Source organism: Strigops habroptila, chromosome 15 (genome assembly GCF_004027225.2).
Source record: "Strigops habroptila isolate Jane chromosome 15, bStrHab1.2.pri, whole genome shotgun sequence".
NCBI classification, from domain to species: Eukaryota; Metazoa; Chordata; class Aves; order Psittaciformes; family Psittacidae; genus Strigops; species Strigops habroptila.
Genome location: NC_044291.2, coordinates 10,253,245 through 10,267,368, shown reverse-complemented (window position 1 = coordinate 10,267,368; position 14,124 = coordinate 10,253,245). Strand labels below are relative to the sequence as shown.

At 46.8% G+C, this 14,124-nt stretch overlaps 1 protein-coding gene across 1 annotated transcript in view; it reads left to right on the top strand.

The window, feature by feature from the left end:
• The window catches only part of PNPLA7 (patatin like phospholipase domain containing 7), a 125,517-nt gene that overhangs the window by 101,947 nt on the left and 9,446 nt on the right, over window positions 1–14,124 (top strand). Inside the window, exons 29-33 of the mRNA XM_030507443.2 lie at window positions 1,978–2,047; window positions 4,188–4,304; window positions 5,720–5,868; window positions 6,897–7,049; window positions 10,450–10,557. Coding sequence (XP_030363303.1) covers window positions 1,978–2,047; window positions 4,188–4,304; window positions 5,720–5,868; window positions 6,897–7,049; window positions 10,450–10,557 — 597 coding nt within the window. The remainder of the gene's footprint in view (window positions 1–1,977; window positions 2,048–4,187; window positions 4,305–5,719; window positions 5,869–6,896; window positions 7,050–10,449; window positions 10,558–14,124) is intronic.

Sequence of the window (14,124 nt, the reverse complement as noted above, 5' to 3'; positions counted from 1 at the left end):
AATCTTATCCCCCATGCTGGAAGCACAAAGTGCTCTTGCATGTCATCTCAGCTGGAGGCTCAGGTGTGAGGAATCAGAAAATTCTTTTATCAAGTCGTGCTTCAGACTTGAATAATGCTCTGTCCTCAAAAGAAATTGAATGATATCTGAGAAACACAGTTTTCATTACTGCGTGATAGGTCTTGCTTTAGTTTCCTTCGTGCACGTGTCTGCATGAATTTGAAAGGAAGACAGACTTTTTTCCCTGTTCCCCTATTTTTGCTTAAAATGTGGTTGATGCACTGAGATCTGCAATCATCAGAATATCTTTAGCATGGAGAGGCACCCCTAATACTCTCGTAGTCACACTTTATTCATCCGCCTTCCCATGGCATTTATAGCAGATGGGTTGTAATACTTGTGCAGCATCTGTTAGTCCTCCCCAATTCCACCATCTTTGCAGAGCTGCTTAAGAGATTAAACTCACTAGGAAAAAAGCCTTTTTGAATTGAAGAGCACAGAAACTTCCACCGGAGACGCAACCTGGCCATTGAGGGAGTGCTTCTTAGCTCATGGTGGTAGCTGGAGTCCAAACCCATGTTTGGTTTGAGTTCAGAGCACATCAGAGCTGTGCTGGAGAAGTCCCAGACACCTTGTCCCATGAACAAAGAGGCTGGCTGCATGGGAAGGCAGTTTTACCTCTTCAGTCTTCATTCAGCTTTGCTGATTGACAGAGATCTTTCAGCTGTTGTTCTCTGGGCATAAGCTCCATTTGCTCAAACAGGTTCTCCTCCTGGCCCTTTGCAGGCTACCCTTTCATTAAACACCATGGGGACTTCCCAAAACTGTCCTCTCTCTGACAAACTCCTGGCCAGTTGGGAGGTCACCTCCCGTGCAGTTTTCCAACTGGTGGGATGTGAGTACAGACACGGGTGAAACACAAATGGGAACATCCCTTGCCAGGATTGTTGGTTTGGCTGTTGAATAAACTCGTAAAGCACTTAGCATGGCCATTCTCTTTCTGTATCATCCTCCTCCTTATGTACCACACTCCTCACTGCTCTTTCACCCTGCAGTATCTCAAGCAGCTCCTGGGGTCTTCTTGAAGATTAACCTTGCAGGATCCTTTGTTCCTGTAGGGAATGCTGCAGTGCTTTGTGTTGTCCTCTTTGGCTCGAGGCACTTTAGGTCTCAGCAGCATCGCTCTGCCTCTGCTGCTGAAATGATCCCTAGCTTCATCCCCACGAGGTACAAATAGAACGTCCTTTGGTCAAAAGGCCATCATGACTCACATTGTTCCCTCTTTGTCTTGAGCTGAGGCAAGGGAGATAGTGCCTGTTACAGTCCTAGGCTGGGGCTGGAGGGAGCTAAGTAATTGCATGCTCATCCACGGTGAATTTGATTCTGGAAGACTTACTCTGTGTAGTGGATCAACACCACCTCGAGTGGAAACAGTCGGGTGAAGTGCAAGAATGGCCATTACTGGATGAGATCAAAGCTCTTTCTATCTTTGTGCCATGTCTTCAGGGGAGGCCAAAAGCAGCAGGTATTTAGTGACCTAGGTAAGAACCGAATATATAAAGGTGAGACTTCCCTTCATGTTGTCCTCCAGCAATAAGCAGCCCAGGGATCTCTCTAGATGAGAGTTACCATTAGACCCCCACACTTCATCTGGAACTAAAACAGGTATCAGAAAGAAGGTGAGTTTCAGTCTGAGTGATGAGGCTTCCGTGCTGCTCTGGATGCTGGAGAGTCTTCTGGAACAATTCTTTCTTGCTATTAAAAAAAGGAAATAAGGATTTTTGTCTGCCTTGGCTCTAATGTTTGCCTTAGAAACAAATTTATGAACTCAAGCACAGAGCTGACAGGTTTTTCTCCATCCATGCAGGTGTTTGTGTCATAAATCCAGAGGTTGTTGCTTTGGTTTGTGTTAGAAATGGGCTTTAGTTCAAGTGCAAGGTTACAGCTGTAGTAAAACTGTGACCTCCTCTGTTGCAGGACCTGTGGATTCCTTACTTTGCCATCACAACAGACATCACTGCCTCAGCAATGCGGGTCCACACAGACGGTGAGTGTGCAAGCGGGCCTGAAGTAATGCTTTAGACTTCCCTGGCACCCTTGCTCCTGGAGTTTTCCTTGCCTTTAAATTCACCTTTCCTTTTGTTTCTCCCTTCTCTGTTACTTGCTGAGCACCAAACTGTGGTTGTCCACAGATAATAAGGAACAGAGCTGTTGGGAAGCAATGAAACGAGATGTCTTATTCACTGATTAGAGAGAAAATGGGTCCATTGACACCATTCTGTTTCCTTAAAACATCCCATTAAGTGCAGGTGTTTTAGCCATAAATCAGACCCTTTTTAAGATATAAATTCCCATAAATGAAGCTGTTTTCCCAATAAAGAGTCGTATGGAAACAGAGGCTGGGGTGGATTCTTATTTGTGTCCAGTCCTCTTTATTTCTCTGGTGGAAAACTGTAATGCACTTCACTGACTGAACAGAGGAGAAAGATCTGAGCTCCTGCTCTGCTGCCAGGACGTGGTGACAGCCCTGTGGGACACTTGCTTTAGCTTTTGTCTATTTGGGGTAACTGTGCCATGACTCAGGCTTCAGTGAAGGCAGTACAAGCTCCCAGGTGCCCCAGGTATTTTGGGTAGCTGGAGCCTTTGCTGGCAGGTCTCTGATGTTTTATCTTTTGAGCTGGCTCAGCTCCTATCCATTCCTGCCGTTAAATGACTCTGACACTGGGGCTTTCGTGACTGAGGACAAGCAAGGGAGCTAAAACAAGCATAAAAAGGATTAACCTTTCTCAGAGGTTTTGTGTTTCCATTCTGCAGCAGGGTAAGCCAGTTGAGGTCAGGAAACTCACCCCATCCAGTTGCTTGTCCCTGCGAAAGTTTAATGTAAGGATAGAAATCAGTTGGAGAATGGTTATGGATGTCTCCAGGATTCACTGACAGGAGAGGAAGGAAGTTCAAGGTCAGGTTGGAGCAACCTGCTCTAGTGGAAGGTGTCCCTGCCCGTGGCAGGGGCTTGGAACTGGATGAGCTTTAAGGTCGCTTCCAACACAAACCACTCTGTGATTCTATGGTAAGTTCTCAGCTGCTGCAAGTTCCTATCTTGGTTTCATCTGTGGGGTGTAGAACAAGAAGTCAGCATTTTTCTTGTGTGGAAGTTGCAATTCAACTAAAACTATTAATAATAAACTCCAAATGTGCTAGTATTGACCTGTGCTAAAGAGTAGGAGTTAGAATTAAACAGAACTGTTACATATGTTTAAAAATAAAAGAGAATAAAAAAGATCAATTCTTGGTTTGCTGGAGGGAGCTGCTGATTGAAGCACCAAGCAGTTACTTATTGACAAGTGAGCTAAGGCTGCGGGTCTTACTTATTTTGGTAATTTAAAGATTCACTTCTCAGACAAAACTCTTGGCCTCGTTGGAAGTGCAGTGTCACCCCAATTCAGCTGATGCAGATGCTGAGAGAAATCAAGAAATAAGAGCCTTAAAGCTGAATGTTTTACAGAAAACAGATCAATCAATTTCTGCTTGATTAAACTTCCTGTTTCTACCAGCTTAAAGGATTATAACGTTCTGCTTCGCAGTGCTATAAACAGCAGTGTCCTAGGAAGAAATAAGATCTCCACCGTGCACTTACTCTGGTTTTACAAGTGAAAATACTTCGTTATTGCAGAACAGGGAAAACAGACTTTTGGGGCTTTTATAGCATCTATTTTTCATGTTCAGCTTCTGCTAAATGTCCGGGGTTTGTGGATCCCTGTAGAACATAATGGCTTTAGCTGCCCTTTGAGCTGCTTATTCATTCTATCCCTTTTTCCCCAGGGAAGCCTTTTCCTTTCCTTATCAGTGTGAGCTCAACAAAGCACTAAAGATGATCCCCGCAGGCTGGCATATGCTGAAATCTCCTTGAAGGCAATAAACATGAGGCATGGGCTTAAAGCTGTGGTTTCTGAGGCCTTTGCCTCATAGGGTGTCTGAATTGTGTGGGGATTTTGGTGTTGGGGTTTTGTGGGGGGTTTTTTGCCCTGCCAGGATTATGGTATAGAAAATGATAAACTGCTTTAATAACTTTCTAACAGTATCCTCAGGAGAGCCTCTATCTCCTGATTATTTTCATGAGTGCAAAAGCGTACCCCACCTCTGTGGCAGTATTTAATGCTGTTGCCATTCCCTCCCTCTCATTCCTGCAGGCTCTCTGTGGAGATACATCCGTGCCAGCATGTCCCTCTCTGGATATATGCCTCCTCTCTGTGACCCGAAGGATGGGCACCTCTTGATGGATGGAGGCTACATCAACAACCTTCCAGGTAGGTGTCCAAATCAGCTGGGAAGAACAGAGCCCATCAACCAGCCTGCAAACCTTTGTCCCCTTATTTTTTTCCCCAATAAAGAAAATAAGGAGTGTTATTTTTCCATCAGGGATCTATTTGCTTAAAACAAAGAAATGGAAATAACACAAAATAGAGACCCAAAATCTCCATCTGACATTCTCCGTGTCTGTAAGGAAAAGGAGGAATTGCAAACCATGCTTTCCACCTGCACAGATTGGAGAGGGCAAAGGGTGCACATGCAGGTGACACTGCGTGGAAAAGACACAATAGACTGAAGGAGCCCAGGGATAGAAATGCAAGTTACAGAAAGATCTGATTTAAATAAGTTCCTAAATTAAACAAATTGGCTCCTCAGAGCTGTGGTTTTCCTACGCGTAACTATTCTGGAAACTGCAACTATCTTGGACTCAGGGGGTGTGGAAAAAAATATACACTGATTCTGTGAGGTATGTGTCCTTCTCTTCCCTCCCTTGGCACTTCCCATATCCAAAAGCTGCAGCTAGTCCTTTTCCTGACCTTGAAGTAGGAGGTGTTGCCTCATTTCTCTCTCACTTTCAAATATGAATCTTCCTCTTGGATCCCAAAGCTTTTCTTAGACTGAAATCCGCTGTGCTCCTCCTCTCCTTCATTACCTTCTATCTGCAGGGTTGACCCAGCAATGCTGACTCCTCTTTAAGGCCACTTATTCCTTCTACAGGTCCCCAGATCTTTTGTTCTTGTGAGAAATGTGCTGCACGAGGTAGAATTAATGTGGCTTCAGTGTGTTCTTTCACACTATACATCACGGTGTAACTGTGGACTCGAGCTGCGGGTGTCCCACCTCCTCCGTGCTGCTGCCTTCACATGGGTTCTGGTGACAGCGTAAGAGAGTCAGGTCGTCCCACTGATCTGGGGCAAAACATACCCAGAGGGGCTGTTCCCAGCAGTTCGGCAATGGGAACTCACCTGAGGTTGCACAGGGGCTTGGTCAGTGCAGAGCAGGCAGCATGCTGGGATCTCGGCGTTAAAATGGAGCACATAGGGCAGGGCAGGAGCCTCCCCAAGGGGAGAATGGTCTCCAGCAGAGTCACTGCAGATATTTATATCTGAGGCTGTTCAGAGACACTCCGGGTAGGTTTGATATCGGGTTATGTACTGCCTAGCAGTGCGTAGGTCCTCTTGCCCAGAGAAGCTGTGGCTGCCCCATCCCTGGCAGTGTTCAAGGCCAGGTTGGACACAGGGGCTTGGAGCAACCTGCTCTAGTAGAAGGTGTCCCTGCCCGTGGCAGGAGATTGGAACCGGATGAGCTTTAAGGTCTCTTCCAACTCAAACCAGTCTGTGGTTCTATGTGTGCTTTGACTGAGCAATGCCGGGGTTGCAGCTCTGGTACTGATAGGACCTTCTTTCCCCAGCTGATGTTGCACGGTCCACGGGCGCAAAGGTGGTGATTGCCATCGATGTGGGGAGCCGGGATGAGACCGACCTCACCAACTACGGCGACTGCTTGTCTGGCTGGTGGCTGCTCTGGAAGAGGTGGAATCCACTGGCTGAGAAAGTCAAGGTATTACAGGCTACATTAAAATCCAGGTGCTTTATGGACAGAGCAGGAAGCTTCCCCTTGCTCTTTCAGGGAGCAAGGCTGGTGACAGAGCGTTGTCTGTCTTGGGTTTGAGCTCTTGCTCGTGGAGGAAGACAGCTCAGCCCAAAGGAATGGCAGTGAGATGGGAGAAGGTAGAGCCACAGTCTGGGAAGGGAATGATACAATCGTTAGAGCAAAGAACCCTTTCCTTAGAGGTGCATTACATTTTGATAAAGTCAGAATTTATTAATTTTACCAATAAATGTAGTAACTTCATCCAGTTCAGTGTTTCTATGTGTCTCTGAACTGTTGATTTAGGGACATTTTTAGCATTAGGCCAGTAATTAACATTACTGCTACTGTTGTGGGAGTGTTTGGGGGGGCGGAAAGGAAGATCCTGCCTCAGTAGCACTCAGTGAAATATTACAGCTGTCCAAATGGCCATAAGCACATGTGGAAACACGGGATTCCTTCTGAACATCAGAAAATATTTCTTACTGGGGGTGGTGAAACACTGGCCAACCAGGCAGATTGTAGGGTGTCCGTGTGTGGAGATACTCAAAACTCAGCTGGACATGGTCTTGGACAACCTGCCCCAGCTGACCCTACATGAGCCAGGGGGGTTGGACTGGTTGATCTCGAGAGGTCCCTGACAACCTCAACCATCCTGTGAAATCTCTGCCCTGGTGCTGTAGAGATCATCACTGATTTCTGCGTGCCTCGAAGGATCACTGTGCCTCTCAGCTCAGCAAAGGTCTGCCTCTTAAGGTACCACGATATCTTGGAATGAATGACTCAGTCCAACCTTGAACTGCAGCAGTATGTTTGAAGGCAGTTCCTTTTCTGTTGGGTATGGAGCCTGGGAAGCAGCCGGAGGTGCTGATGTGTGAAGGCTTCACCAGGCTTCTGTGAGAAAACAAACGGATAGATAACTTTGTTTGTCTCCAGTGTGAATAGAGACCATATTCCGAGATGGGAATTCTGAGTGGTGTGTGTGGCCTGGTTGGCAGGTGCTGAACATGGCTGAGATCCAGACGCGCCTGGCGTACGTGTGCTGCGTGCGGCAGCTGGAGATGGTGAAGAACAGCGACTACTGCGAGTACATCCGCCCGCCCATCGACCGCTACGGCACGCTGGAGTTCGGCAAGTTCGATGAGATCTGTGTAAGTGCATCCTGGGCAAGGCAGTGCTGCTGCTCCACACAACTCTGCTGCTCTGTGGTGCTCATTAGTGCCCAGGCGGCTGGAGAACAAGACAAGTCAGTTGGCACAGAGTGAATAATTGACACTAAATAATGCTGGGGAATGATTTCATGGCTGTGAGGTTGGATTAACAGCAGGAGTCTGGTTGGTAATCTTCATTATGCAATGGCCCGTGAGCGAACGGGTTGCCTCACTCTGTTTCATCACAAGTCTTGCTCAGCTGCTTGGTTAAAACTCTTGGGTGTCTGAGCTGCTTCGGGCAGTTGGGGTTTGTCAGATGGTGTCATTTCTCTCCCTTCATTATGTGGCTTCTTGTTGGATGAAAGATTTGCAGAAGTCTGTAGGGGAGGCTGTGAATCACTGAAGTGGAGGGCTAAAATATCTGGCTTGGTTAACGTTTCAACACTTCTATTAATAAAACATATCATCCACAATTCCTCTGCACCTGATAGCAGGATAATGGCACCAAGGTCTGTGGAAGGACGTTGTAAAAAGGGTACTACCAGGTTACACATCCCTGGGATTTGGTTCTGTTTGTTTATGTACCAGAAAGCAGCGTGGGAAGAACTGACCCCAGATGTGCAGTGAATTGTCCTAGTGACAAAACCATCTCTGCCCAGGTCGCGGTAATGAGAGCAGTTCTGGCTCATTGTCTCCTGTCAAGGAAGTTATTTCACTGTCTCTTTCCATTCTCTGCCTGCTTGTTCCATCTTCAGGTGTTTTTGCAGAGCTCTGCTCTTCTCCTAGGCTGGACGCCTCCCACCCCCCCAGTTTTCTGTAACTCCATCTCCTTTATGGATGTAGTGAGACCCTACAACACTGGTGTATACTCCACAATACCTGGTATTCTGTGATTCTATGAATACTCATTAGGCTGCAGATTGATTTAGAATCATAGAACCATGGAATGGGTTGGGTTGGAAGGGACCTTAAAGCTCATCCAGTTCCAACCCCCTGCCATGGGCAGGGACACCTTCCACTAGAGCAGGTTGCTCCAAGCCCCTGTGTCCAACCTGGCCTTGAACACTGCCAGGGATGGGGCAGCCACAGCTTCTCTGGGCACCCTGTGCCAGCGCCTCAGCACCCTCACAGGGAAGAACTTCTGCCTTAAACAGGGGAGATTTAGGTTAGATAAACATTTGATACTGATACCGTCTTACAAATAGTAACCAAAATCAGTAATACAGTTAAACCCTGCACATTCACATCTGAGGGAGTCCCTGGGACCAAGCAGCAGCTATTCCAAACCACCAGCTGATTTCCCCAATATAAATATTTTCTCAAGGATATTTGGTGTCTCACAGCTCCTGGGCAAACAGTGGAGCTAAGACGTGGCTGATAAATGCTCCTCTTTGCTAGGTGGAGTGCCCTGGCTATTTTGACAGTCAGGCCTTAGCAGTTCATCACAGTAACAGATAGTGAAGTGTCAAATCATTGTTCTGTCTCTGTCTAACTTGGTGTCATTAAAGAGATTTAAAGAGGCCAGGGAAATTTTTCTCAGTGGAGTAAAACTTGAGGAAAGTGCAGCTTCTCAAAGATGTCACGGTCTGTGAGCAAGTCCTTGGCACAGGACACTTGCAGGTATGAAGGGGCAGCACCTCCTGGGGTTTAATTCCCTGCACTGTAGCTAAATAACCTTTGCCCACAGGGAAGCTTTAACCTGTGCTGACCTTAAAGGAAAGGGTGATCACCACACTCCATCGTTACAGGTTAGGATGTAGTGGGGATTTTAGTTTCAGCTGTGTACCTGGATCTTACAGAAAGTAGAAATGAGCACCATATAAGCATTCAGCATGTTCAAAAGAGCAACAATCCCCTTTTTCTGTCAAAACCCCTCTTCTGGATCAGCCTAGAGTGACATCAGTTGCATGTCCTTTCCCAAAGCTCAGGTTCTCGTGGTTATTTTGGATCTGACCTAGCCAGCTGTAGGTCTGTAAGGTCCCTTTTCCTCCTGGGTAATCACATCCACCCTGGCTGAGAAGCTGTAATAGATGACAAGAGGTGGATTCCAGCCTGAGTGCCTCCCCTGCTTTGAACCTGGGCCCAAAAACCAGAGGGGAGGCAGCTCCAGCTCAGCCACGGCTGCTTCCAGCACTCAGAGTTGCCACTCAAGCCTGAGGTTTAGTGTGTGCTGCCAGCACAAGAGCTGGAAATAGGATCCAGGACTGCTGTCACCTGCTGCTCTGTCCTTTTGATTTGATTTTTCAACACCATTTCTACCATCTTGTTAGAAAGAGAATAAAACCTGGAGCAATCTTTTTATTTTTCCAGTTGTTTCCATGCTAATGCTGCAGTGCCATGTTGTTAGAATCCCAGCCTGGTTTGTGTTGGAAGGGGCCTTAAAGCTCACCCAGCTCCAACCCCCTGCCATGGGCAGGGACACCTTCCACTAGAGCAGGTTGCTCCAAGCCCCTGTGTCCAACCTGGCCTTGAACACTGCCAGGGATGGGGCAGCCACAGCTTCTCTGGGCACCCTGTGCCAGCGCCTCAGCACCCTCACAGGGAAGAGCTTCTGCCTCAGAGCTCATCTCAATCTCCCCTCTGGCAGGCTAAAGCCATTCCCCTTGGCCTGTCCCTACAGGCCCTTGTCCAAAGCCCCTCTCCAGGTTTCCTGGAGCCCCTTTAGGCACTGGAGCTGCTCTAAGGTCTCCCCTTCAGGAGCCTTCTCTTCTCCAGGCTGCCCCAGCCCAGCTCTCTCAGCCTGGCTCCAGAGCAGAGCTGCTCCAGCCCTCGCAGCAGCTCCGTGGCCTCCTCTGGACTCGTTATTGTTCCAAGTGCAAATTACTTTATACTTTTAAGTTAGAGGAATGTGGGGTTTTGTGGGTTTGATGTTGTCCATGTGCCATCACTTCTGCTGCAGCAAACTGACACTTGCGTGTTCCTTGCTGCCTGGCTTATCTTATTGCAAGAGATTTTGGAACCAGATGCCCTACAGTAACTTTTCTTTTCTTGGCTCTTCTTGACACGAATTAATTTGTGTTGTTACCTTTTCCAAAGAAAGAGCAGTACTGGAAGGGTGACACACGTGTCCTGAGGGTCTCTTTATATGGCATTACTCAGTGAGCAGCCTGCTTTGAAGCCACTACTGTAAAAATAGTTGTCAGGCAGCACTTTTCATTGCAATCTGTGGCATCAAAGGTCAGGGGAGCAGTTGGACTTAAAATAGCACCTTGTTTGCTTGATCATTCCCTTTATTTCTTAGCCTGAACAGCTCATGCAGCTGAGGCTGGAAGGCAGCAAAAGTACATCCTGGCCTTGGGCTAAACCTCTGGATTTCATTCCAATTTGCAGATGATGTGACAGAATGGAGGTTTTCTTTAGTTATTAATTACTTTTTTTCCCCGGACTCTCTTTTTTCCAGGAAGTGGGATATCAGCATGGGAAAACTGTATTTAATGTCTGGTGCAGGAGTGGAGTCCTTGACAAGATGCTAAGAGACAGGCAAGAGACTCGCAAGTCCAAAACTGACGTAAGTGTTGGGTTTTAATGCACTATTTATTCACACCAGATTGTGTGCTGCACAGCAACTGCCCAGGGGTATGGATACAATGTTTGATGGCCTCCAGTCTGTATTATGAGCAGGCTTGCATTAGCTACAACTGTATTTGAGACAAGAGAGAAGATAACAGTTTTTCAAACTACTTTCCTTCAACCATAGCCCGGATGAATGAGGTCCTGCACTTCTCCAGCCATCAGCTACAAGTGTGGCCGAAGTGGGCTCTTGCCACAGCTCACGCTCTGATGTACAGACCTCAGCAAGTACAATGGGGTCTTGGAAACCCCAGGAATTGATTTGCACTCCATAGGGCAGCTCTTCTGTTGCAGTTTCATTCTAACAGGATCTTGATACCTGTTTGTAAACTGGAGCCATTCAAAGCACAGATATCCTCAAAGGAGTTGTAGAATCCCAGCCTGGTTTGTGTTGGAAGGGACCTTAAAGCTCACCCAGTCCCAACCCCCTGCCATGGGCAGGGACACCTTCCACTGGAGCAGGTTGCTCCAAGCCCCTGTGTCCAACCTGGCCTTGAACACTGCCAGGGATGAGGCAGCCACAGCTTCTCTGGGCACCCTGTGCCAGTGTCCCACCACCAAGCAGGATGTTCACCAGTCACCAGCATTCTCCGATATGTGTAACTGACATGTACATGTTTACATGCCCGCTTTTCACTTCTCCTTCACCGTGTGTGTCAGCAGTCCTTGTCACAGAGGACACAAATTGGGATCACTGGCACTGATCTTGGCCGTTGCTGGCTTTCAGGATGTGACTCAAAGAGTTCTCAGATGCTTCCTTGACTTAAACCCTTGCTGGAGATATGGTTTTAGCCAAGAGCTAAAACCCTGCAGGGCTGTAGACTTCTTGCTTTGTTGCTTTTCTTCCTCACTCCTCTAGAAAAGGCATTTTGAAGAGCCATCATTCAGGCTTTGCAGCAGCTTGCAGGGCTGTCAAGGTGCTGGCTTTCTGTTCTGGCCCCTTGTTCTGCCCACTTCAGCCCATTTGAGCAGTTAATGGCACATTATGATCATGGTAAATCTACAGGCCACATGGTGTTGCTGTGTGGTTTTAGTCCTATTAAGATGTCTACTCAAAAGTGGGATAAAAATCTCTTGGTTTTACAGTTTAAGGATTGAGGTCAGGCTCTAGTGTTGGGTTTAATTCAGTGGGCTGGCTGAACTTTTTGGTGGGGAAGTTTCAATTGTTTTTATGAAACAGTTATCACCTTTTTGAGGACTTGGGTACAGTATTATAACATATTGGCATATTACCCTTACATGCCTTTGAATTCCTCTGATTTAAAACCCAAGTGCTACAAAGGCTTCATGTTTCACCCAGTAATTCATCTTTATCGTCTTCTTACAACTGGGGAAATGAGCAGTAATATTTTAAGTGCTTGCCAAAATGTATCATAACTGTAGTGAGCCTTCACTAAGGAAAGTCAATAGAGGTGAAAAATGACGTTGAGGGTTTGCAGCTCCTCCAGAGATGGGTGATAGAACACTTGGCTGGGAGTGAGCTGGTGTGAGGAAGAGCAGTGCTTGCAGGCACAGACATTAGCCCAGCAATGAGGGGTAGATGACACCCACATCTGAGCTGCTTCCACTTAGACACCCGTTTGTCACCTCTGTAGGGTGTGAGTCACTGGATGAAGTGGAAATGGCTCCATTGGGATAAGATGAATGGCACTCTCAGCTCCAGCTCCTGTGTGTGAAGGGAGCCAGGGGGACTAGCACTGGTGACTTGCTGTCATCAGACCAATCTCACCCAAGCTGCCTGGCAGGGTGAGTGGCTTTGGGAGGAGCACATAGGGACTGAGCTTTGTGGAAAACCAGCTGGCGATCCAAGTACCCTGAGGAGCCCCAAAACTTGTTATTTCTTACTGGGAAGATGACCTGGACTAGGAGATACTTTAGTCTGTGCGGCAGAAGCTGGGTCCCCATCCTGCCTCTGACAGCTTGTGTTCAGACTAATTATAAGCTGGTATGTTTTGATTTTGTGTGTGAATAGTCATAAGGAGAAGTCAAGGGAGAGAAAATTGTGTTTGTCTCAGAAATGGTTTCATGTTCCTATTTCATAGAATCCCAGACTGGTTTGTGTTGGAAAAGACCTTAAAGCTCCTCCAGTTCCAACCCCCTGCCACGGGCAGGGACACCTTCCACTAGAGCAGGTTGCTCCAAGCCCCTGTGTCCAACCTGGCCTTGAACACTGCCAGGGATGGGGCAGCCACAGCTTCTCTGGGAAAAGTCTGTGCCAGCGCCTCAGCACCCTCACAGGGAAGAGCTTCTGCCTCAGAGCTCATCTCAATCTCCCCTCTGGCAGGTTAAAGCCATTCCCCTTGGCCTGTCCCTACAGGCCCTTGTCCAAAGCCCCTCTCCAGGTTTCCTGGAGCCCCTTTAGGCACTGGAGCTGCTCTAAGGTCTCCCCTTCAGGAGCCTTCTCTTCTCCAGGCTGAACCACCCCAGTTCTCTCAGCCTCTCATTTCATCCCGTAATTTTTATCACAAGCTGGTAACAAGCTCAAACATATTTATTGCTGTAACAAATGCTTCTTTTGAAGACGACTTCTTTAAAAATCGTCCATTATGTGAGATACAGAAATTCAGGCTGATATTTCAGCTAAATCGTGGTATTACAGCTGTGTATCAAGCAGCACGTTGAACATTTGTCACAGTTTACCCTGCTTTATAAAACCCAAGGGCCCTTCACCTGCCCTGGAGATCAAGTATGTCACGTACTCCTTGCAGATGTAGCCTGTTATTGCATTTCTGTGTGTGCACTTGGTACGAAGGCAGAAAGTGTTCACTGCTTTTTCCATCTGACTTTTGTTTCAGTAGACTTTAGCTTTAACAGCAAGTTCTGCAGCTCCCACTGGGGTGGCTGTCTCTTTTTTGGTAGTCCATTAGAGGCAGTTAAGTCCTTTAGCTCTGCTATCTTCCCAGGATAACAGCTGATATTTTTAACTTGCCTTTCATTAGCAAAGGTTTTGATGCTTTATATATTTTAGTTCTTCAGCTATTTCTGGAGCGTTCGACATCTGAGAGAGCTGAGCAGTTTCTTATCATCTTGTTTCCATGTTGTAAGCATGGAAATTTTCCTAAAAACTCCAGTGTTTAATCACTGAGATACTTTTCCTTTGCTTTCATCATTCAGTCCCTTTTATCTTGTCTCCAAAATGCAAATACTGAAGACACAAGCGACAGGAACTTTACGTAAACGTCACTTGAACGGCCCTTACTCTGTCCCAGCACAGAATAATTCAGTGCTGTTAATTGGATATCCTTGGGGAGGTTTTGTCTACTGAAGTGTTATTCATAGTCGAAGTTAAATATAATCCAGCAGACTACAATAGGAACTGTCTTCTCCAATTTATTTAATAAAGATAGTACCAAAGAGGATAGTTTCAGCCTTGGAAAAAGAAAATATCAGCAGAAGGGATTTGGAGTAGGTTTCAAATGAATCTAAGACACTTCTTTGCCTGGTGCTAACTGATGGAGTGTGGTTTGGTCCTTAGAAGTCGTAAGAGGACGTGCTTAAACATTGA